The sequence below is a fragment of the Lipotes vexillifer genome, unplaced genomic scaffold (assembly GCF_000442215.2).
Source record: "Lipotes vexillifer unplaced genomic scaffold, Lipotes_vexillifer_v1.1 scaffold83, whole genome shotgun sequence".
Taxonomy (NCBI): domain Eukaryota; kingdom Metazoa; phylum Chordata; class Mammalia; order Artiodactyla; family Lipotidae; genus Lipotes; species Lipotes vexillifer.
Genome location: NW_006799780.1, coordinates 3,536,420 through 3,562,983, shown reverse-complemented (window position 1 = coordinate 3,562,983; position 26,564 = coordinate 3,536,420). Strand labels below are relative to the sequence as shown.

Below are 26,564 nucleotides of genomic sequence, written 5' to 3'. Positions count from 1 at the left end.
ACATTCACTCTTTCCCCCTTTGCCAACTGGATGTTGAGTCCAGGGCAATTCTGTGAGCCCCTCACCTGCTGACTCCATCAGCATGGGTGTGTGAGTAGAGCAGAAAACCCTCCACTCCCACATCTGCTACCAAATGAACGTTTCATTAGCAAAAAAATAAACTTGTATTGTATTTAAACCACTGAGATTAAAAATTTACTTGCTACCATTGCTTGTATTACCTGGCTAATAAAATGGGTCTACAGTGGGCAAATGAATTTTCTACTCTGACTGAAAGGACGGACCATCTCAATCAAAAAGCAATTCTTGGGCTTCCCTGGTGGCGCAGTGGTTGAGAGTCCACCTGCCGATGTAGGGGACGCAGGTTCATGCCCCGGTCTGGGAAGATCCCACATGCCGCAGTGCGGCTGGGCCAGTGAGCCATGGCCGCTGAGCCTGCGCTTACGGAGCCTGTGCTCCGCAATGGGAGATGCCACAACGGTGAGAGGCCCGCGTACCGCAAAAAAAAAAAAAAAAAAAAAAAAAAAAGAGAGGCCACAACAGTGAGAGGCCCGCGAAAAAAAAAAAAAAAAAAAAAAAAAAGCAATTCTTTCAGCTAACCAACTTTTTTGAGAGAATACTTAGTGGTGGTGGTTGAATTGATCAAGTGTTTGACTGAAATGGGACTAGGCACACTGAGCCTGGGCAAAGACTGGGAACAGCAATAGAAAGTGCAGAGGATGGGACTTCCCTGGCGGTCCAGTGGTTAAGACTCCACGCTTCCACTGCAGGGGGCACGGGTTTCGATCCCCGGTCAGGGAACTAAGATCCTGCATGTCGTACAGCACAGCCAAAAAAAAACAAAAAGGAAAGTGCAGAGGAAAAACATCTGGAGACATGGGAGGCCAGGGCTGCAGGATTTTATGAATGGCTACACCCAAAGTGATGGGCCACTTGGGGAGAAATGGTGAGACTCTGTCAACTCAACATGGAAACCTCACTAAATGTGTCCTAAATGAGATAAGGCCCATCCAGCACCTATACACATCAAAGGCCTACACTGGGTATGATGGCCATATGTGAAAAGACTGAAATAAGTAAACATATCTAGTAGAAAACGGGCCTTTAGTAAATGCTTTTTGGATCAATGAATGAACAAACAAGCAAGCAAATGAAAGAATGAACTGACATTTGGGGGGAAATGAGGCCATCAGCTGTTGAATACACATCTATCAAAGTTCTGTTGATATCATATACACTGATGTGAAGGGCAAACCTATATCAGAATCCTGCCTAGATAACTATTAAATTGAGTATTTCACAATTAATTGAGTGCTTTTATCTTTGTTATCCTTATAACTATCCTGTGAATTCACAAAACAGATACTAACTTCAGGTCTCATTTTTTTAAAAAATATTTATTTATTTGGCTGCACCGGGTCTTAGTTGCGGGAAATTGAGCTATTTGTAATGAGGTGGATAGACCTAGAGTCTGTCATACAGAGTCAGAAGTCAGTCAGAAAGAGAAGGACAAATACCGTATGCTAACACATATATATGGAATTTAAGAAAAAAAAAATGTTATGAAGAACCTAGGGGTAAAAGGAAGAAAGACACAGACCTACTGGAGAACAGACTTGAGGATATGGGGAGGGGGAAGGGTGAGCTGTGATAGGGCGAGAGAGAGACATGGACATATATATACTAACAAACGTAAGGTATATAGCCAGTGGGAAGCAGCCGCATGGCACAGGGATACTGGCTCGGTTCTTTGTGGCTGCCTGGAGGGGTGGGATAGGGAGGGTGGGAGGGAGGGAGACAAAGAGGGAAGAGATATGGGAACATATGTATATGTATAAATGACTCACTCTGTTATAAAGCAGAAACTAACACACCATTGTAAAGCAATTATACCCCCAATAAAGATGTTAAAAAAAACAAACAAACCTGGGCCCACTGAATTGGGAGCCCAGAGTCTTAACCACTGGACCACCAGGGAAGTCCCCAAGTCTCATTTTCGTTCCATTTTTTCTCTGGCTCATCCTCCGCTATGTAGAACAGGCATTTGGTTTAGCATGACAAAGTAGAACAAGCCAGAGCTTTGTAGACACACAGGCTGATTCTTCCATTCTCAATGGGATGGCCTCTTAAATCTATTCAATTCTTTCCATGTCTATTGCCACTACCCTAATCTAAGTAAAAATCATTTCTCACAAAGAGAAATGCTCTACCAAATCAGCCTCCTAACTTGCCACCCCATGCGCACTTCTGTCCCCTTTTCCAACCCATTCTCCACACTGTAGCCCGAGTGGTCTTCCTAGAACCCAAACCTGTTCATGCCATACCTCTGCCTTAAGCTCATCAATGACGTGTCATTAATCTTAGATTCAAATCCAGAATCCTTAACTGACCTATAAGACAACTGATCCCTGCTTACCTCGCAAGTCTCGTCTCAGATCACCTGTCACTCTCTTCCTTTCACTCTAAGTTCCAGCTGGACTGAACTTCTCCCAACATCTCGGTCACTCCAAGTTCTCTGACATCAGGGCTTTATCATCTGCTCCTCACTCTGCCTTGAAGACTCCTTTCCCCTTTCCTACTGCCTACCAGCTTCCACTTTGGCAAACTCCTTCTCACCCTTCCTCTGAAAGGGCTTTCTAGACTCACTAGACTATATTTCATCCTTTGCCATCCTTTTCCATACAACCCTCTGTTTTCTTTCCATAGTGGAACTTACAACTGTATTTACTTCTCTACTATCTTTACCACTAGACAGTGAGCTTGCTGAGAATGGGGATCATTTCTTCAGTCCCATAGTTCTGAGATCACGATACGTGCTCAATAAGTAGCTGTTGAATTTGATTCAATTGAATTTCAAAGACTACATATAAAATAAATCAAGATGAGGTGAAAAAATAAAAAATTAAATTTTCTTTGCATAAGATTGTTAGGGTAAAACATTGATTTATTTTATCACAACGTTTACCCCAAATGCTATACAAATATAAAGTTTTATTTTAATAACTCACTCCTGCACAAATGAAAGATGACACCAATTGAAATAGACTAAGTTGATGCTGCAGATGGTATGAGGACAGATAAAATAATGCCATCTGTGAATGTATAAAAGACAGCCAGATAGCTGCTCCCTCAAAAATTATAAAGGTTGTCTGAAATATGGAAAGATAAAAGCAAAAGAGGTTAATAAAAACCTAAATCACATTTACGAAGTCTTCCAAAAGACTTTTAAAAAAATACTTTCTTGGAAAATAGAAAGGTAGTAGCTTTTTTTAGCCTTGTGACAGCCCAGACAAAAGCCTGTTCACTATGAATCACTTTCACATTAACCCAGCCTTTACTTGTTAGGGAGGTAACAGCTCAGAGGTTAAGAATTTGGGCTGAAAACGTAAATGACCTCAGTTCAAATCCAGGCTCTTCCATTTACCAGTAATTTAGACTTGCCCTATTTTCTCCATCTATAAAATGGAAATAATAATGGTCCCTAACTGACAGAGTTGTTACAAGAATTCAATGAAATAATACACATTAAGCACTTAGCACAGTGCCTGGTACATACTAACTACTCAATACATGTTAGCTGTTACCACCATTATTATTACAGAGATCTTTATTTGGTTATGAAATGTGTTTGGTAGGCATCACAGAGAAGAGCTCAGAGGAGGGAGAAACAGCACCCAAAACATAAGCTTGGAAATAACTATGTGTAGACAAGCCTTTAGGCATAGATATGCAAAAAGGTGCTCTGTGCAAAGTGAACAGGAAAGGATTACACAAGGAAAGCTAGTTCTGGCATCTCAAGTGCTACATCTGACTGGTAGTAGTGGCCTGAAATACTGTGCTAAGATTGGTTAGTAGGTACATTGAGAAAGAATGCCATAACCAACTATAGACATCTAACATGGGCAGGGAGAGGGGGAGACGGGGAGAGGGTGTGAGGCACTGTTTACCACCACGAATTTCTTATCACTGGGGCAGCTATACTTCCACTTTTATCTCCTATAAGCAGATCAGAATGCAAATCAATAAAAAATGACTTCTAATCAAGTTTTTTAAATAAAATGGTATATCTCAGAACTGTTCTTTAATTAGCAGGTATAAGACTTTCTAAATAACCGTAATAAAATAATAGGTCAGGGGCTTCCCTGGTGGCGCAGTGGTTGGGAGTCTGCCTGCCGATGCGGGGGATACGGGTTCGTGCCCCGGTCCGGGAGGATCCCACATGCCGCGGAGCGGCTGGGCCCGTGAGCCATGGCCACTGGGCCTGCGCGTCCGGAGCCTGTGCTCCACAACGGGAGAGGCCGCAGCGGTGAGAGGCCCGCGTACCGCAAAAAAAAAAAAAAAAAATAGGTCAGACCACCAGAACAGAAAACAATTATTTTGGTGCAGTCAATGAGAGAGATCAACAAAACAGGAAATAGCACTGTCAATTAAATGAGGATAAAGATATTATTCCAAGATGCCCTATGGTATTCTATAATTGATCTTACCACATGATACATTCTAAACAAATGAAAAGAGGATACCTGAGTCATTCATTTCACTCCATATGACAAAAAACAATGAATCTGAGGTCCTGGGGATGACAAGTATTCTTTACCACCAAAGATCCAACGAGTAAATGTGGGTGTCGCTGGAGTCCTTCATATTTGAAAATGAACTGAGTGACGACATTAATATCTGTTGTATGTGACTGTCACTCAGAAACACAGTGTATCACCTATAGCTACTGCCATAGTAAGGACATGTGATCAGTCTGTACCTGCTGGTTGCTATTTGTGGAGATGCCTCTATAATTCTAACATCAGGTTATTTGGGGAGGAAAGAAATAAACTACTGGGGAGAGGAATTTTGTTGTTGCTGTTTGTTCTGATTTTTTACTGAAAGGTTAGCTCTAAAGACAGATGATATAAAATGAGTAAATTAAATTCAGACATTAACACATTACTCATGCGATATGGCTAAACCAACTACCTAAACAACTTTCTGGTAGAAACATGAATCACAGGCCTTCTCCTAGGGCCTAACCATCATTATTTGAATCCACCTAGCTTTGCCTTTCACATACACTATTCACTCATTCATTCAATGAACAATTACTGAGTGTTTATAAAGCATCAAGTGCAAAAATAGAAGATGGAGAGTGCAAATATCACGCTCAAAATCTTATAGATCATGAAAGAGTTTATTTTATTTATGAAATTACATTCTAAAGAGCTATTCTCAATATTTATTTTGCTGCAAATTGTAAATCACCCAAGTTTTTAAGGATTTTTATTACTCATGTTCAAATGAGGCATCATTTTACCAAGAGACAATTCACCCTTTTCAGAATATTAAATAGAACAATTTTCTGACAGCTACCTTCCATTATTGGTTCAGGCCACAAATCGGAGTCTTTGAAAAGAGCATGAATATGATTTCTGTTTTTGATGATAATGGGAATGGGTATTTTCAGACCATCCCTCCCACTGAGGACAATTCAAAAAGCCAAACAAAACATAAAACACGTTCATGAAAGCATCAAAGGACTAACAAAATGTTAAGGAAAAACTGTACTAAAATCTAAAAGAAAGCAAGAACCCAAAGAAATAATCCAGCAGTCAAAACCACTTTTGCACTAAAAAGATATGCCAGAAGAATCTGCTGTAAAAATAAGCTGGCCTCATAGTAAGGGTAAACTTGTAGAGTAGGTGAGCATCATTTGGATGAACTGAAACATGTCAAACATTGAACTTGAATTAAGATGTCCCAGACTGGAAGTATCACTGAGAAACTGGCAGAAGCAAATGAAAATCTTCTTTGGGAAAAGACACCTTCATCTTAGCTCTCATGTTATTTATTTACTTATTTATTTTTATTGCACTATAGTTGATTTACCATATTGTGTTAGTTTCAGATGTAGAGCAAAGTGTTTCATTTTTTTCAGATTATATTCCATTATAAGTTATTATAAGATACTGAATATAATTCCCTTTGCTATACAGTTTATCTATTTTTATGTATAGTAGTTTGTATCTGTTAATCTCATACTCCTAATTTGTCCCTCCCTCCTTCCCTCCCCTTCCCCTTTGTTAACTATAAGTCTGTTTTCTGTGTCTGTGAGTCTGTTTCTGTTTTATATATAGATTTATTTGTGTTATCTTTAGATTCCACATATAAGTGATACCATATAGTATTTGTCTTTCTCTGACTTTCACTAAGTATAATATTCTCCAGGTCCAATCATATTGCTGCAAATGGCATTATTTCACTCTTTTTTTTACGGCTGAGTAATATTCCATTGCATATATATATACACCACATCTTCTTAAGCCAATTGTCTGATGATGGGCACTTGGGTTGTTTCCATGTCTTGGCTATTGTAAATAGTGCTGCTCTCTCACTTTATTCTTAAAAATAAAATTTCTAAATAATATAACCAGCATTCAAGCATAAAAAGAAACGAGATGAGTAAGAATCAACAGAAACAACAGACAACAGAAAGAGACATAAAAACTACCAAGCTTTGTGGGGTGTGGGGCTGAATGATAAAAAATAATAAATTCAAAAGACATTGTCAAAAGAAAGCAGATGAAGAACAGGTAGAGAAATTAGAAATCAAATCAGTTATATAATTTCCATTACTTTACAGGTGATCTTTCTTTGCTTTCTTGCTCTCTATAGGATTTTTATCTCTGATTCAGTGTCATGTGTAGTTTCATCATGATTTAGCAAAACGTGGATTTCTTGTTTGTTTTCAACTGCACTTTGATTCAATTGTGCTTTCTAAACCTAAGAAGTCACATCTTTCATGAAATATGAGAAACTCTCATCTTCTATCTCTTTGAATATTGTCTTTCTTTTCCTATTCTCATTTTCTTCTACTGGAAATCTGATGAGGATTATGTTAGACTTGATTTGTCTTTCAGTCTCTTCTATCTCTGAGCACACTGTCTCTCTGTGCTACACTCTAGGTAATTTCTTCAGATATCATCTTGGATTTCAGATATTGCATCTATTCTGGTCTAACCCACCCACCATTTCTAAAAGTTGTATGTAGTTCTTCTTAAAAAATCAACCTGATCTCTTTTGATGGTATTTTTGTTCTGTGCTCATGTTTTTATTCTCTTCTGTGTTTTTTTTAACTTGGTGGTTCAATATTTATCTTTATAATCCCCTTATCTGAAGGTCTTGGGATTCTAAGTCTACTGTTTATAATTTCTGCTGACTCAACTCATGATTACTTGTTTCTCCACATCTTTTGTAATTACAGTTTATGAGCTTACAGCAGAACTTGCTCTTTGAGATTCCTAGGAGGCCTAGATGAGAGTGTATCCCTTCAGGGAGGACCTGTATTTGCTTTCGCTAGGAACCATAATGCACAATGGGACAATTTAAAATAAATTTCACAACTTAGAAATTGCCAGACCACAGAGATAAAACAAATTAAAATAACAAACCTGAGTGAAGGTGGGCCTGTGGTTAAGAATTCTTGGAAACTTGGCAACTATAGTACAAAGCAGAGACCAGCTAAAGGTTCCTGAATAGACTGCATCCCAAAAGATGCTGGTTAATCCATATGCAATAACAGGGCAGACGTCTGGGTAAGAGGCATTTAGGGTCACTTTTTTCTTGGTGGCAGCAGTCCCCTTCTCTGCTCTCACTCGCATCCACACAGCAAAGGAAAAGAGGCATGGGGTCAACACCAATCAGTCACAGCTCCCAGTTACGCTTCACCCACCACTCTTCCTTCCCATTTATGAGAAGTAGGGTGTCTCACTGGGCTGAGTAAGAGCAGAGTCACCACAGGTGAACATGTGTTGGCAGGCTCATGGAACATGGGAAACCACAAAGAATAAATAGGGCCTCCTCGTGTAGTTAATTTCAGGAAGTTCCAGAGTTAAAATGGCATTTAGTTTTGCTAATATAAACTAAATGTTAAGTGGAGCAAATATATAATATTCTATTACTTTGTCATTTAGGCCAGGGCTATAAATTAGACATACAAATATTAAAACTCTAAACATATGGGTTTACCAAAATAAAAGTCATTTAATTATTCAAGAAAATTAACTATCACTAAAATGTACTTTAGAAAATTACACAAAAATCTAGTCAAGGACCTATTTCCTAAAACCAACAATTTTCAATTTTCTTAAATATTGGTGTGATTTAAATGCCAAGAATAAACTTAGCATGCTTAATTCTCTTAAGCAGTTTTATAAAAATCTAATTTGAATTATAAAAGTATTCTTCATTTGTTCTAATTATGTTATTGAGCTATACAGTGAGTCGCAGCATTTTATTTTAGGTATAAAAGTTTCCATCATTTGCATCTCCTTCTCCTCACTAGATTACACCTTGACCAAATTAGATTAGAAACTCCTTGAGAGTAGGAACACTGTCATTGACACTAAATAATACAAAATTAATAATAACTATCTGGGACTTCCCTGGAGGCACAGTGGCTAAGAATCTGCCTGCCAATGCAAGGGACATGGGTTCGATCCCTGGTCCGGGAAGATCCCACATGCCACAGAGCAACTAGGCCCATGTGCCACAACTACTGAGCCTGCGCTCTAGAGCCTGCGAGCCACAACTACTGAGCCTGTGTGCCACAACTACTGAAGCCCATGCACCCAGCATCCATGCTCCACAGCAAAAGAAGCCAAAGCAGTGAGAAGCTCATGCACCACAACAAAGAGTAGCCCCCGCTCACCGCAACTAGAGAAAGCCCGCAAGCAGCAATGAAGACCCAACACAGCCAAAAATAAATAATAAGTTTAAAATAACTATCTTATACTACTAAGTGTTAATGTGCACTTGGTCAATCAGAACAGAAAGTTGAGCTTCCTAAATTCCCAGGACTCAGACAAGTTAAAGTATTAAATAAAAGAGAAAGGCTGTGACCCAAGCCCAACCACATACAATGACAGTCCTCAAATGCTGATGGTTGCGTCATTCTGAGAAGGGACTCACACAAAGGCTCTACCTCCTTACCAGTGGTCCTTGAAAATTCTCCTCATGAATCTGACTATAGCTACAGGCAAAAGATAAAATACAGGGAAGTACCAGATTCAGGAGAACTGACCAGGACAGATACTGGACAACTGACATCATGGGCACACAGCCTCCTTCCTGTCACGACTGGAAGCCCCCCAGCCACGTCATCTTATGACTGTCTTCCCATCTTTCTAAAACAAGATGTGGTGGGTTTTAAAACAGATGCTCTCAAGTCTAACATGGGCTTTCCAGAGAGATGGGCTTGGGTTTGAATCTCACTTTCACCTGATTAGGATGGTGGTGAAGGGGTGGTAGCAGTACCATTTAAAAAATTCATGTGTGTGTGTGTGTGTGTGTGTATTATATTCTCTACATTATTTACTTTTTAAGAATAAAACATTGCAAACACACATAAAACACTACCCCAGCTGTATTTCTTTCCCTTTCCTCCCTTCCCAGAAGTGACCATTTTCCTGATGTTAGTAAATATCCTTTCTACTTCCTATTTTTATATTTCTACCACTTATGTCTGAACCCCTAAACAACACAAATGTGTTACAAAGTTCAGATAAATGTTATTCCTTTATAACATTGTTTTTATGAGATTTACCCACATTGAAACATGTAGACTTGAGTCATTCATTTTAACTGCCATATAATATTCTAACGAATGACCAGATAACTATTTTTCCATTCCCCTACTAATAACTAGGTTGCTTACAATTTTTTGGTATCACAAAGCTCACAGCTATCTTCTTGACTGCACAACTGATGCCAGGAACCACAGTAATCCTTTATATGTACCATCTTATTTGGTCCTCACAACACCACTATGGGGTAGGTAATGCAATTCCCATTTTACAGGTAAAGAAACTGAGGTGTACAAAAGTTCATAACTTGACCCAAGTGACACAACTGAATGAGGGAATCAGAACTCAAGCTCAAGTGTCTCATTAACTCCAAAACTGTGCTTTCAGACATGGCCCTATGTGCTTTGCTGGATGATCTCGGTTAATGAACCTGAGTGTCAGTTTTTCTCATCTATAAAATAGAAGCAGTAACCATCTCTGAGGATAGTTGAAAGAACAGAGATAACACAGATGAAAAATGCAGATGAAAAACCAGATGAAAAACCAGTTAGACACTGGTTTCCCTTTCTGCCATTTTCTTTCCACTCATATGATCCTCTTGAGTTTTCATCTTCTGCTTCTCCCCACATAGAGACTAGTTTACAGAGGAACAGACCTCACCTCTCAAGCCTCAGCACTTCCCTCTTCCCACCTTGGCTACTCTTCTTTCCTCAGCTCTTAGATTTGGACGTCTGCTCCTTTCTACCAAAACATTTCCCTTTCTTTTTTAAAAAAAATATGTTTCCTTTCATCCCTAAAATCAATCTAACATTGTGCATAAATACCTTCACCTGGACAGATACAATCCAGAATGTTTTTCAAAGGTAAGGGAGATTAAAGGTTTTTCAGAATACTGTACCATAGGAGCAAAATTACATAATGTTTGCAATTTACAAAATTCAGTGTTCTTTACAACCTCACTACAGATATTGAATAAATGTGTGATACATTTAAATAAACATCAAAACACTTGTTTCCATTCCAGAGATGTGTACATTTGATCTGCCCATGCCAAGAGGAGGAAAGATATGAAATAATTGAGCCTATCTGTTATGGATTGAACTGTGTCCCCCCAAAAGTATATGTTGAAGACCTCCGTACCTCAGAATGTGACCTTACTTGGAGATAGGGTTATTGTAGATGCAATTAGTTAAGATGAGGTCATACTAGAATAGGGTAGGCCCCTAATCCAATTTGACTATATTCTTATTAAAAGAATGCCACATGAAGAGAAATGCACACAGGGAGAATACTATGTGAACATAAAGGCAGAGATAAAAGACAACACATCTCCAAGCCAAGTAACACCAAAGATTGCCAGCAAACCACCAGAAGCTAGGAGAGAGACACTGAATAGATTCTCCCTCACAGGCCCACTGACATTTTGATCTTGGACTTCTAGCCTCCAGAACTGTGAGACAAATTTATGCCATTTAAGCCACCCAGTTTGTGGTACTTTTGTTTCGGCGGCCATAGTAAACTAATACACTGTCTAAATCACCAATTATGTAATTCAAACTCTACAGGTGTGGTCTTTAAGAGCCATATGAAAATCACGTTGACCCCAAATATTTCTAAGCAAATAAATTCTGATTCAGATGGGTTTTGAGTTATGAGCTAGACCTTTTTACATGATACTTAAAACTAGCTATGCCTGAGGTGGATGACAGCCTCTTCCTGTCACCCAGCCTGGCTTCCTCACTAAGTCACATGACTTTCTCTGATCAACTTCTATCTATTTTAATTCCACTAGGGGTTTGACAAGAATGCAACATGTCGTCACACCATTTCTTCCACTGTTAAGTACAATGTTTTCACACCTGAACAAGCAATTATTTCACTAAAAGAGAAGAAATGATTTCTCAGAACCAAGTCTGTGGCACTAAAACAAGGAATCACATGAAAGAAAACTGCTTCTAAGGTTCTTTTAAAATCAAGAAGTTTTTCTCAGAAAAATAAACTTCCCTTATATAGGTTTGCCTTTATTTTCAAAGCCTACTGAGAACCCGAAGATTTTCAAGTGGATTCATTTGTTCATAATTTCTTACTCATCTGTTATATTCAAAGTACTATGAGATGCCAGTGTATTCTATGTGTGTGTTTGGGGTGGAGTAGTAAGAAACAGGACATAATTGAGAGGAGATAACTTTCTATAGCAGGAGGAAGGAGAAGAAGGAGGACTTCTCAAAGGAGGAGTCTGAGTTAGGACTTTAATGACTTTAAGGACTTTCTTTTCATTATCCATTCAATAAATACTTACCAGACTATACTACAAAGCCACAGTAATCAAAACAGTATGATATTGGCACAGAAAGCAGACACATAGATCCATGGAACAGAATAGAGAGCCCATGGTCAATTAATGTATGTATGGTCAATTAATCTATGACAAAGAAGGCAAGAATGTACAGTGGACAAAAGACAGCTTCTTCAGTAAGTGGTACTGGGAAAACTGTACAGTTATATGTAAATCAATGAAATGACAGCATTCCTCACACCATACGCAAAAATAAACTCAAAATGGATTAAAGACTTAAATGAAAAGCCTGAAACCGTAAAACTCCTAAAAGAGGACATGGGCAGAACACTCTTTGACATAAATTGTAGCAATATTGTTTTGGATCTGTCTCCTAAGGCAAAAGAAATAAAAGCAAAACTAAACAAATGGTGCCTAATTAAACCTAAAAGCTTTTCCACAGCAAAGGAAACCATCAACAAAATTAGAAGACAACCGACTGAACGGGAGAAAATATTTGCAAATGATATGACCAATAAGGAGCTAATATCCAAAATATAAAAACAGCTCATACAGCTCAATATCAAAAAAATAAAAATAAAAACAACCGGATTCCAAAGTGGGCAGAAGACCTGAACAGACATTTTTCCAAAGAAGATATACAGATGGCCAACAGGTGCATGAAAAGATGAACAACGTCGCTCATCACCAGAGAAACGCAAATCAAAAGTACAAGGGGATATCACCTCACACTTGTCAAAATCGCTATCATCAAAAGGTCTACAAATAACAAATGCTGGAGAGGATATGGAAAAAGGGAACCCTAATACACTGTAGGCGAGACTGTAAATTAGTACAGCCACTACGGAAAAGAGCATGGAGGTTTCTCAAAAAACTAAAAATAGAACTACCATATGATCCAGCGATTCTCCTGCTGGGTATATATCTAAAGAAAACAAAAACACTAATTCACAGATACATACACCCCAATGTTCATTGCAGAATTATTTACAATAGCCAAGAAATGGAAGCAACCTAAATGTCCATCAATAGATGAATCGATAAAGAAGATCTAGTATATTTATACAATGGAATCTTCTCCAGCCATAAAAAAGAATAAAATTCTGCCATTTGCAAGAATGTGGATGGACCTAGAGAGTATTATGCCTGTGAAATAAGTCAGAAAGAGAAAGACAAATATTCTACTCTATAACTTATATGTGAAATTTAAAAAATAAAACAAGCAAATTTATATAACAAAACAGAAATAGACTCCACAGACATTGAGAACAAACTAGGGGTTACCAAGGGGGAGAGGGAAAGGTGGAGGGGCAAGACAGGGGTATGAGATTAAGAGATACAAACTATTATGTATAGAATAAATAAACAAGGATATACTGTACAAACGGAATTATAGCCATTATTTTGTAATAACTTTAAATTGAATATAATCTATAAAAATATTCAATCACTATGTTTTACAATATTATATAAGTTTCAGGTATACAACACAGTGATAATGTTGTGAATCAAGTATACAACTGTACCTCAACTTAAAAAAAGGAATACTGATATATGCTACAACATGAATGAACCTTGAAGATATTATGCTAAGTGGTAAGACAGTCACAAAAATACAAACCTTGTGTTATTCCACTTATATGAGGTACCTATAATAGTCAACTTCATAGAGACAGAAAGTAATATGGTGTTTGCCAGAGTTTAGGAAAAATGAGTAATGAGAAGTTATTCATGAATGTGTACTGAGTTTCAGTTTTGCAAGATGAAAAGAGCTCTGAAGATGGACTGTGGTGATGGTTGCACAATACTAATGTATTTAATACACTTAAAATGTCCTTAATGAATGTACTGTACTTAATGACATGTACACATAAAAATGATTAAGATAAATTTTACATTATGTGTATTTGACACTAATAATACATATTTTGTTTAAAAAGTGCAAATGCAGAAAAATGAGCACAGGGGAAAAATACTTATCAAATGCTTGTTATAAGTGAGACACAGAGTTGAGTGAGACAGGCAGACATTAAACAAACACTGATAAACAAATACCAATCATAATAAGTCCTATACACTATCCAAGAATAATACAAAGAACATAATTTAGATTAGGAGGTCAGAGAAAACCTCTCTGAAGAACTAACACTTTAAGGTAAAACCTAAAGAATAAAGCAGTTAGCTGTGTAAAAACTGAAGAGAAAGAAAAGAATATTCTAGGTAGAGAGATGAGTAAATGCAGAGACCATGAGAAGAGAAAAAGCTCTGGGATGCTCAGGAACTAAAGGCAGGCCAGAGTGAACAGACGACAATGAATGCATGAATGCAGAGGAGAGTCAGACAGAACAGCCATGTTTAAGAATTTTAATTTTATTTGAAGCACAATGGAAAGCCAATGAAGAGTTGAAGGCAGGGGAGTAACACGATTCAGCTTTTATTTTCAAAAAAGAGATCAGTTAGGAGGATACTGCAGCAGTCCACGTGGGACTGACTGCAGTCAAGATGGCAAGACATGCACAGTCTCTGGATATATTTTAGAGGTAAAAGCATAGGACTTAGTATTAGATTGGATGTGGTTGTCAAAAGGAAATGTCCAGAGTAACTCCCAGGTTTCTGGCCCAAGCAATGCATTAGGTGGAGGGGACAGGGAACCAGGAGGAGGAATAGGGTTGAATACGTTAAGTTTGAGATGCCTGTGATACACCTATGTGTTTAGGAGCCTGAGTTGAATATATAAGCCTGGAGAATAGAGGAGACTAAGGACCAAAGATACAAATTTGAGAATCACTGACATTTTGATATTTATGGTCACGGGCATAGATAAGTTCACTGGAGAGAAGAGAAGGGGAGGGAAGGATAAGGGAAGGAAGAAAGCTGAGCTCCTAAGGTTCGGGCCTCAGGAACGCCAACATTTAAAAGATACAGAGAAGATGAACAGTGAGCAAAGGACACTTTGAAGAAGCAGCCAGCAAGTCAGGGAGACAAAAATGAGTAGTTTCCACTTTAGAAAAAGGGAACAGACTGTACAAAGGTCCAGAAATAAATCACACCTTAGTGTGCTGTGAGAACTGTAAATAGTAGGGAGCAAAACATAATCAGATATATATTTTTTTAAAAAAATCATCTTTGGGTAATGCAGATAGAAACAGAGAAGGGCAATACCAGAGGCATGGAGATGCTTAGTTTCCTTAATAAAAAGTCTTTCATGAAAGGGCTTTCATCTGAGTGCCTTTCATAAAAAGTGATTTTACAAAAAGGCAAAAGATGATATAATACTACTTCTTGCAGAGAGACAATGTTTTCATCACTGATCAAAATAGTTCATCCACTAGAAGGGGAGGAACTGATTTCTCAGGTTCCCTTTGTGGTTAATAATCTGCTGTTCTATAAGTGTGCACGCACACCTGCACACACATGTACACACACACACACACACACACACACACACACACACACACACACACACACACACACACACACACACACACAGCCGCATTGCCAAGAAATCACTATCTCACTGAAGGAAATGTCTTATTTCCAATTTGCTCTGCATACTCATGTCGAACATTTCCTGAGGCAGAGACATGCTAGTGGATGTGTGGGTCTGGAGCTGCGGGAGATAATGGACACAAAGTCATCAGCTACAGGAGAAGCCATGGCCACAGATAAGATCCTAAGTAGTGTTGAAAGTAAGAAGATGCCCCAGGAAAGAACCACGGGTAACATCAACACTTAGGGTGCAGGCAGAAGAAAAGGGACTCACGGAGAAAACTCAGAACTTACCTTTGCTTAATATTTCAAAACACAGGGTAAGTTACTGAATCTTGAATACTCTTCTGAGATGACCAAATCTGCCTTGGAAATTAATATTTTGCCTAAAATACCATTTTAGATACTCATCCCACATTTTTCAAAGTTCTCTGCCCCTCCCCACTCCCAACCAGTCAGTATTTACAAGCAGAATTTGCATTTTGGGGCTTGTGGAGAAAACCAATGAAGTACCTATGGTATATGTATAAAAGATTGACAAGCCCATATCAACTAAAAGAAGCAGAAGAAATTCAAAGATGGAATCTCGAAAAAAATGAATTCAATATAATTTAATTTTAAAAGGTCTTAGGACTAATGGCTTGCCAACATGGCATTCAGTTATAAGAAGCCAGAGACCTACACTGAAGAATCTTCTTGCCCAAAATTACAGAACTGATAAAACGTATGGGGCACAACACATAAGAAAGCATAACCTATTTATAAAAGCCAATGTGGTTTCAGTAGAGTAACATCTGACCTCAATAACCCAAGTGAATTCTTTGAATCAGTAAGTATAGGGTAAAAGCCATTTATACTTTCTAGAAAGTCACTAGAAAAATTTGCACCAAAGAGGCCATTTTATAGAATAAAAAGTAATGGGAATGGAAAATCCTCTGAAACTTGAAACACTTGGTCCTGAATTTATGAACTGTGTGATTGCCCTGGAAGCTAAAATAGGTTAAAAATGTTAAAAAAGATCCTAAAGGATTTAAGAGAATTCATGGATGACTGACAAATAATGGGCTCTTGAAGAACTTTCGGAGATCCACCTTATATCTTGCTAAGTTCCCTTGTCACCCATTATTTACTGTATGATCTCACTGTAGACAAAAACTAGGCCCTAAACTAACCTTTGGCTGCCTATGTCAGAGACAGAATATTAGCCTGGATGCATGGCACCTAATGTTAGTACTAAAACAACAACAACAATAAATATATAGCTGAACTACTGACTAATCAGCTGAAGATTTTCTCTAGGTATTTGTTTGGAAGACATGGCAAGTGCAATTAAGATATAACTGGAATTCTTTTGAAGTCAATTTTTTTTTATAAGCACATTTTTATTTATTAATATTTATTTATTTATTTTTGGCTGTGTCAGGTCTTAGTTGTGGTGCACGGGCTTCTCTCTAGTTGTGGCACATGGGCTCTGTAGTTGTGGTGTGCAGGCTCTCTAATTGTGGCACACGAGTTCAACCCCACGGCACGTGGGATCTCAGTTCCCTGACCAGGGATCGAACCCTCATCCCCTGCACTGGAAGGCAGATTCTTAACCACTGGACCACCAGGGAAGCCCCTGAATTCAATTTTAATGGATTAGGAAGCTTAAAGTTTTTAAAACTATGACTTAAAATAAAAATGGCAAAGGAAGAAGTTTTGTGTGCCTGTTTTCAGCTATATATGTTTTAGGCTGGTCTAAAGTTCATACTTGAAAGCACTGGAGTTCAATGCATGGAGTACCTTCTCTCAGCCTTTCTGGGAAAGGAGGGTCCCAAAGAGTACATGATCAACCCCCAAAGAGCATACAACATGGTCTACTGAATTTATCTCAAATTAATCCTGTTTATACAAAACAAATTTAACAACAGGGCTTCCCTGGTGGCGCAGTGCTTGAGAGTCCGCCTGCCGATGCAGGAGACGCGGGTTCGTGCCCCGTTTCGGGAAGATCCCACATGCCGCGGAGCGGCTGGGCCCGTGAGCCATGGCCACTGAGCCTGCGCGTCCGGAGCCTGTGCTCCGCAAATGGGAGCGGCCACAACAGTGAGAGGCTCGCATAACGCAAGAAAAAAAAAAAAAAAAAAAAAAAAAATTTAACAACAGAAATAAAAAATTTAATTTGCATGTAAAAGTCTGCTAGCAAGTCTGTTTCTGTTGAATATTTCAACCAACCAAATAAAATAATAATAATAATGTGGATGCTTTAGATGCCCTTCTATCAGCCAGAAGGCAACACCCCTTATACTGCTGTCCGCAGACTATCTACAGAAAGCCATCTTGTCTGCTTTTGCTCCATGAGGTATCTTTATCTCGTTTGAATACTGAACCAAAGTAGATACTTCCATTTTCAGAATTCCTTCTTTACCTAGTCAGTTACCTCTGTCCGAAGGTCTTTATGGTCAAGAAAAGAAACCGTAATGACCCACTAAAAGCTGAAGTGATTTAGTAACCAATCATCATCAGAACAGTATCTTAAAGCTTAGGACTAACAGTAGCAGCATCTGCTATCCTTTGCCAAAGATGGCTATTTACTAAGCACAGCATAAGATGCAGCCATTAGTGAGGCTGCTGTGCAGTTTAAGAGACGATGCACGTAAAGCCCCTAGCATAGTGCTTGCTATATGATAAAGAGCTCAAAACTGGCAGTGAAGATTACTGCCTCATTCTATACCTTACAGCAGCCCTGTGAGGAGGTGCTGTACCACTGCAAAGGTGAGAACACGGTGGGCTGGCTAGGGGGTGGTGAGCTGCAGTCTTAGTGGGACTGACTCAGTTGACAGAGCCCACTAACAGCACCAGCACTACACTCTCTCTGGTCCGTCCATATGGGAAGCTGTTCAAGATGGATTCAATGCTGATTTTAAATCTAGGCTCTACCAGCTGTGAAACATCAAGCAAGTTATTGAAGCTCTCTGAATCTGTTTACTCATCTCAAGGACCCACCCTCAGAGGATGATTCTGAATATTAAATACTGGTACATAGTAAAAGCACAATAAATAATAGCATTCATTCATTCAGTCCGTCAGTCAACATTATTTGGACTCCTACTACGTGACAGGCATAGGTCACAGCTCCCAAATCTATCTGCATGTCAGAATCATCTGGGAGCTTTTAAAAATTCCAACTCCCAGGCCACACTGGAGGCCACTGAAATCACAATACCTGGGGGCTGGATACAGGCGTTAAGTATTTCAAAGCTACCCAGGTGATTCCAACGTGCAGACAAGCTTGGAAACCACTGTGTTTTAGGCACCAGACTCACCTACCTTCTCTGAAAGCACACCTAGTTTACTCATCCTACCTTCTTAAACATCTCACATCTAAGCCCTCTTTCAGATTCCTACTGTTACTTCTTTAGCTCAGGTCCTCAGAACCTCTCCGTGAACTTGCTAACTGGTTCCCCACCCATGACCACTTTGTCTGCTCCCACACACAAGCCAGCTCTGATCCTATCACTCCCATGTGCAGAATCACTGGATTAACCTCCTCTGGCTCCCAGCTCCTCAGCCCAGCCTTCAAAGCCCTCAACAAAAGGCAGTGCCCCATTGCCCCACTGCCCCAGCCTCTCTCTCCCTACACCCTTATGTTACTGATGACCCAAACTAACTGGTTAACCCACTTTCTCCGGGCAGACCCCATGTCTTCCAACTGAAAGTAGGCTCGTTCTTAGGGACAAGGAAAAAAATCTTCCCGATAATAGTCTATTGCCAGATACAAAATAAAATCTTCCCTGATTGAAAACAGTGTTCAGATTAAACACACAAAAGACAATTCCTTTTACCTTAGTTTAAGGAGTGGCTGGGTCACCCACTTCTTTAACTTCCGTCTCCCAAATGAAGTCTTAGTATGGTCTAAAACCCAAAATAAACTTCCTTTCGTTTTCATATCAGTCTAAAAAAGACCAGAAAACAAGGTTTATTAACTAGATAATTGTATTTGTACCAAAACTGCTAGTTGTTCATGCGTCCTCATTATTCCATAGACCCCAATTTTAAATGTTACGCCCTAGCATAAAACAGAGCTCAAAACAGGTGTTCATTTAATGTCAGATGAATGAATGTATACATACACACATCCTTATATACACACACAAAGTAGTTATATTTTACACAAGAAAGATATAGTCCATGTACAGTTTTTAGTTAACTAACAATAAATTATTGAGAAGTCTCTTTTGAAATGTTTGTCTTAAACATCTCAAAAATATAACTGCATCCTTTCCTGCCTTGGAAAGCACAGTGAAGATAATTTCATTTTCCTTTGGCAGTTCAGTATCTCCCACTACCTAAGAGTTGCCATCCTAAAGACAGATACTCTCATGACAACACTGAACAAGTTTAAGGAGAGAAGTGAACCTGTACTGCACTCTAGGACTGTACCCCTGAAGGGTTTGATTTTAGTCTGTTTTATTAAATCCTTAGCAAAAATTTATCTATGCTTTGCCACCTTAAAGTTAAGCCACTAAAAAAATTTTGCCATTAACTAGAGATGGTATTAAATTTTACCAAGGTTTCACTGTAGTACAAAATGTCTAATAATAGGTTTAAGTTCTATTTGGAACATAAAGTTGTTTTCACCTGATTTTGTTTTTTTGTTTGTTCTTTTTTACTCTTTCCTTTTCCTTCAAATCATCGAGCTGGTACTTACAGAATACCTCCTGTGTGCTCAGTAGAATAACTGGCAAAGGTATATTATTAAGACATGGTCCCTCCCTCAGGGCACTTACATCCGAGTGTGGGAGAAAAGACTCCTAATGAGGACACAATGCCACCTGGCAGAAATCAACTATAAAAAGTGTGCTATAACCTTTCCAGGCCTTAGGAGTTTAAAGCAGAGCACACACGGAAACTACAGTGGTCATGGAAGGCTCCCTGAGGAGCTGGGCAGGCAGAGCAGACCTATGAGGAGAATCCACATCAGTGACTGCACCATCCCTTCCTGAGACAAGAGCCCGACTGCCTGGATCACAGTAATGGGTCCCAGGAAGAGTACGGTGGAGGGGAATCATTCTCTAATTACCTGGCATCATTGGAGAAGCAGGCTCAGACAAGAGAGGGAGAGCTGGGGGAGACCTGAGTCCTGTTATACCTTTGCTCTCCCTGGCAACCAGCTCCCTCCTCATGACCCCTTTCCATTGCTCTATGGTAAAGGAGGACAAAGCCGAAGCACAAAGACAAGCAGAAGATGCTAATTCTCAGCTTCTATTTCTACAAGGGCCCAAGTCCTGATAAAGAAAGGGATTTTAGAGGGTATTCTGATGATGGATGATTTTTGCCTTAGGAATTTGATTTCAGAACTGACTCCACTGTAATAGGATGTGAACAGGGAGGATGTGGCAGAAGTAAAGAAATCTTGGAATACCGGGGCTGTGTCTGCAGGCTTTGACTGTGGGCTCTTCTTCACCCCAGAAATGCCCTTTTGTTTGCTACCTCGGGGATGTTTACAGAGTTGATGAGAAAGACTTGCGGGAAATATACTCAACTTCCGGATGACAGAATGACGTGATAAAAATGTTATTGCATAAAAGGAAGGCTGACTCCAGTATACAAGGACAGCCTGGCAGAGGGATAAACCAAGTGAGAGAAACTAGACAGCAATATACAAATCCAGGAGTCAGGAGAATAAATTCAGCATTTACTTTAATTCACAGCAGTTCTAGTGATTCACAGCAGATGGTTCAGCTTTTCCACTACTTACTCAAATGACTTGGAACTGCCTTTTTCTTTCTGCGACTTTATGTTGTAATAACATTAGTTTTACAATATAATATCTCACATTTCCAAGTGATAGCTTAATACATGAAAGCAATAATTTTAATGTCTTCATTATCCTTCTCATTCATCAATAAAGGGCAAGTAAACAATGATGGAAGTTTGTGAAGTGAAATATTATGCATCTTACAGTCAAACTGAGCATCAGAGAAACTTGTTTTATATGCTGGATAATGAAGTAAGACTGCAGACATTTCAACAATTAGTTAAAAGTATGCAGAAAAAACATAACCAAGCAGACCAAAAAAATCCACTTTACATTAATTTCCAAAGATGATGCCTTTCCAAAGAAATATTTGATAAAGAAATTATCAGGATGGACGTGTTGCTTCAAGCATTAAAAAGCACAGCTCTATAGCTCCCAACGTAGCCCCCAAGTATTTCATGTATTTGGTCCTCAGAAGTGAGCACTGCAGTTACCAGCAGATGTCAGGCAGAGCTGTCAGCTGAAGACAACACTGTTTTCACCTGCATACCTAAGAACAGACTGCTACCTTATCCCACATTTTTTTTCAAAACCATTTTGAATCTAATAGGCCTTATGTTTACCTGACCTGATTCTGAAGGATTTCCAGGTTCCTTAATGTTGTTCCATTAATTGTCATAAATTCCATTTCACCTGACAATTGTTTAAAATTCCTGTAAAAGAATGAAATATGAGCCATGATGCAAGTGCATAAAGAAATAGAAAAACTAATTTAGGCATTAGAAATACTCCAGTAACATGATTTCCTGAGACAGGAAATCGAACCAAAAAAAAGCCAAAAAGAATATTCATTATGAGAGTATCTTCTATCGACACTGGGCGCTGTTAGGCAAACTGATGTGAAAGGACAGCTGTTGTCACCAAAACCAAGAACAAGGAAGGGAAGTAATGGTACCAACAATTTTTAAATATTTTTATATTTCCAGTAATAGAACCAAACATAGTCTTTTATCATTGGCAGAGCAAGTGGTGGTCTCTTCAGGAAAAGCTATGCAGTTTGCTAGAAAAATATGTCCGTATACTTAAAAACATCCTCCTTATTCTTTAGCATGAGATCATCCTGATAAACACTTTAAAAGCTCTTAATCAACATTCCGGTATGTGCAAATGTTATTTACTCTATAATTAAGACCACAAATTAATGTGGCTAATCTTTTAGTAGAGTATAAAACTGAAAACATAGAAATTACTTCCTTAAGTTCAAAGAATTCACATTCTCCATATGTCCCTGTAACTATCCCAAACTAGATTAAAAATTCAATAAATTTCAAAGAAACTTGACTATTGAGTTCAATGTGATTAATAAATGTATGCACAATTCAAATTTTTTCCTCATTAGCCTGTCATGTTAAAAAGTATATTAATCAATGCATTACTAATCCAGTAATTAATTTCCTTTATAAGCCAGTCCTTTGACATTTCTGTCCATAGCACTTACAGATTTGATGGCTCATTTTTCAAAGCAAGAAAAATAACGGCAAGTCACTAAACTATTTGGAAGGAAAGCATGAGTGTTTGCATCATAAAACTAACCCTACTCATCATGGCCGTAATAAGACGTAAATAAAATCCAGTTTCCTAAGCCAGTTATGGAAGCAAGCTTTCATCCAGGAATCTAGAGCCTAAAATCAGAGCCCAAGGAGCCAGTGCTCATTGAGAGATGCCTCCACTTCTAGATGACTCCCACAACTAAGGTTCCAGAGCCCTGAAAAAGAAATAACTTACTGCATATTAGGAATGTTGCCTAGTAACTGAACACTGTCCCCCGGCAGTGTAATTCACCTACAACAGGTTTGACCTAGCTTCCAAAGGATGACTTGTTAATGATTTTTAGAGGGAAGCAACTCCAACACTGACAGTAGGTATGTGTAGGCCATTCTCTCCTTCTTATAACTGTTAACTTAATTTGCCTTGCATTACAGTAATTTATCTTCTTCTGCTATCCTCATTAATAGGTCTAAGCTCCTTGGAGGCATGGGTTCTTTGTGTCTTATACATTTTGCAGCACCTGCAGAGCCCAGCGGAAAGTATATGCTCAGCAAAGGTCTGCCATCTTTCTATGGGGAGGCCAGTTTGGGTTTGTTTGGTTTCCTTTGAGTCATAAAGCCCAGAAATGTATGTGAAACACCCAGAGACAGTAATAAAATGTAAAACATTATTTTCAGGAAGAAACAATTAGGCAGTGATTTGCTGTACAGCTGACAGATGTTCACACACCTTCACGGTCAAAGATACAAGTTGGAAGTATTGCTAGCCTGGACTCTGAGCTGCTATCTAACCAGTTCCCATGTGTTTAAAGAAAAGTCATTTACTTCCCCTGTTCTCGACAGGTTTAACCTACACCCTAGGGGTGATTAATGAACACTTGAGTACCTTAATAAGACAGACTCTCAAAGGATGCTTAGTTGGCATCAAGAACCCACAATTCAGCAGCATTGACATCTGCACTGATCTTAATAAAAGAGATCAACCACTGGGCAATATTAAGTTAGACTGATTCCTATGGAATGATAATTACCAAGCAACTATAAGAACTAACTATGCTTCAGGTTTCCCATATGTTTGGATGATAATGTACTCTGGAGTTCTGACTCTTCCTTACAAATACAAAAGAAATTTCCTTCTGTCAGTGTCTATTTCCATTAGGAATTATATATATACTTTTGAAGTCAGGGTTATATCTGCCAGCATCCTTAGGAATTCGACAGTATATGATCACTGACCAAGCAATTCTAAATTATTTATCCTTTTGGAAAAAAACAAATTTTATGTGCTTTGAAATAAACCTTATAAACAATGCCTGGCTAGCATTCATCCTGTGTGAACTTCCATAGAAATCTTCCAAGTAACATGGGAAAATACTTCATTAATATTTCAGACAACAATAATACAAAGGATGCTCTTTTTCCCCTCAAGTTTTATAATGGGAGAAAAATGTTCTTGCTGAAAACTGCCAAAGTAATTTAAGATTCTACATCATTCCTATACTACTTAAAGAAAAACAAAAACAAAAACCAATTTTTCTGATTTAGACAAAGGCAGCAAAGGTGTAGACCTTAGGTGAAAGATCAACCCCGTACAAAGATTCTATTTAAATACTATTAATATTATATGAAAATGAAAACAGACAAAAAAAGACACCCTACCACATTACATATGAAATCTATAGTGGAGAATAGTTCTCTATGTAGTTTTCAGAGTTCATACATTCACCATCTGTCTAACCTTTTGATGGTTAATTTATGAATTATAAATTGTATCATATGACAAAAATTCAGTTTTATTGTAGATTCGCTTCTAATTTATTTGCAATTAAAACAAATATCTTTGCATTCCTAAATGCTGCCAGTATGCATATGAAAGAAGAAAATAAGAAGAAGGGTGTATAACAGATCCCCAACGATTCACTAGGAGAATACATAGGACTCAGCATATAGTCATACTCACAGCTATGATTTATTACCGTGAAAGGATACAAAGCAAAATCAGAAAAGGGAAAAGGTACATAAGGCCAAGTCCAGAGGAAACCAAGGGCAAGCTTCCAAGAGTCCTCTTCTGGTAAAGTCACACAGGATGTACTTAATTTCCCCAGCAGTGAGCTGTAGCAACATGTGTGAAATATCCACCAGAGAAGCTCATTAGAGACTCAGCACCCAGGGTTTTCACTGGGGGCTGCATTCACATAGGCACCTCTTCCGCACTGTGTACCAAAATTCCAGCTCCCAGAAAACAAGTAGGTGTTCAGCATAAACTATACTGTCTGCAGAAACCGTTTAGGCACAGTGAGCCATTCTTACCAGAGAATGCTGGAAACCCTCCCCAAAGGCAAGGTCTCAGATGCCAGCCAAGGGTCAAGCTTGCATGTAGGGTTTCCTAAGGATAGCTGTCTCATGAGGTTTGCCATGTTAATCTTTTCTTGCATCTCTTTCTTTTCAAATTCTGTTTCTCTTAAAAGTATCTCTGTTGTATTTATTTACTTTTGTATTCCTTCTAGTTTACTCTTTATTCCTAAATTGATCTTTTTCTTTAATATATAGCTCATTCTCAAATCCTATCACCTCATTTCAAATCTTTCCTATTTCTCATCTATTCTCATTTGTCCTTTCACATTTAGCATCATTTCCTTTTAGCTCATTTTGAAGTAGTAGGTTATAGTTTTTATTTAATTTGTGGGCAAGTCTTTCTGGCATGCGTTCACCTTCTGTAAGGCCATTATCCTGCTCCTTATGCTTTTTTATTATAATTTTATATGGGATTCCAATTTGGTTCTTTTCCCATTGCTAATTTTTAAGTGAAAATTAGTTTTCCAGAAGTTTCAGAACACAGACATTTTTTAGGATAGCTGATGTTACTTTACACATCTCCCTCTTCTGTTGTTTTTTTATGGTGTTCAATCATGGCACCTCACTTCTGCTTTCACTCGTAAAAGATTAAATGCATGAGTACTGTCCTTTAACCACAACTAGAAAATTATACAAATATATATATACACACACATACACACTATATATATGTGTGTGTGTATATATATATATATATATACCCATATATATATATATACATTTAAAACTGTTTTCGGGCAGTTGGACATCAGGCAGCATAGAACTGTGATCCCTGAGAGAAGAAAAACAAGAGGTAAACACTACGACTAACTCCTTGGAGAGACCAAGGAAAGTAGAAGTTGTGAGAGAGAATGTCAGAGATGACAGAGCTGCATACAGAGAGATGCAGAAGGGTCCCATCAAAGTATTTGGCCAAGCACTGATCCTTAAATATGCGGAGGACCTCACATGAGATCAGGGAAAGAACCACAAGAAACAGTAGGACGAACAAGGGTTCACATAGGGCTTAGAACAGTTTGCTCTCCGACTAAAGAGAGTAGAAATACCTCAAAATACTTAGGGCATTGGGTAGAAGTCTTGGAAGTGTACTGCTTTCAGGGTGGGATTAAAATAGACATAGACAAGGATTTCCCAATCTTGGTACTAAATGACATTTTACTGAGATAGCTCCTATCTGTCCACCCCACCTCTGCAGAAGAGGAAATAGCTTACTTATCCAGGATCTATATGATATAGGGTAATTCTTCACAGAGCCAAAGATAAGGGGCTAGTGAAGGTAGAATATGGAAAGGCAAGAAAATTATTCTGCTATCCTTTTTTTATTCCACCGGCTTTTAAACCAGCATTTTCCTAGAATGTCAATTGTCAGCTTTTAAACCTCTCAACTCTACAAAGTTAATCACTCTTTTAAAAAGCTGTCTATAAGGGGCTTCCCTGGTGGCGCAGTGGTTAAGAATCCGCCTGCCAATGCAGGGTACACGGGTTCGAGCCCTGGTCCGGGAAGATCCCACATGCCGCGGAGCTACTAAGCCCGTGCGCCACAACTACTGAGCCTGCACTCTACAGCT

General features: G+C 38.6%; 1 protein-coding gene across 1 annotated transcript in view; it reads right to left on the bottom strand.

The window, feature by feature from the left end:
- The window catches only part of MSH3 (mutS homolog 3), a gene marked incomplete at its 3' end in the record, with an annotated part of 88,404 nt that overhangs the window by 508 nt on the left and 61,332 nt on the right, over positions 1 to 26,564 (bottom strand). Inside the window, exons 11-12 of the mRNA XM_007471985.1 lie at positions 21,723 to 21,807; positions 19,179 to 19,288 (exon numbers count right to left, since the gene is read on the bottom strand). Coding sequence (XP_007472047.1) covers positions 19,179 to 19,288; positions 21,723 to 21,807 — 195 coding nt within the window. The remainder of the gene's footprint in view (positions 1 to 19,178; positions 19,289 to 21,722; positions 21,808 to 26,564) is intronic.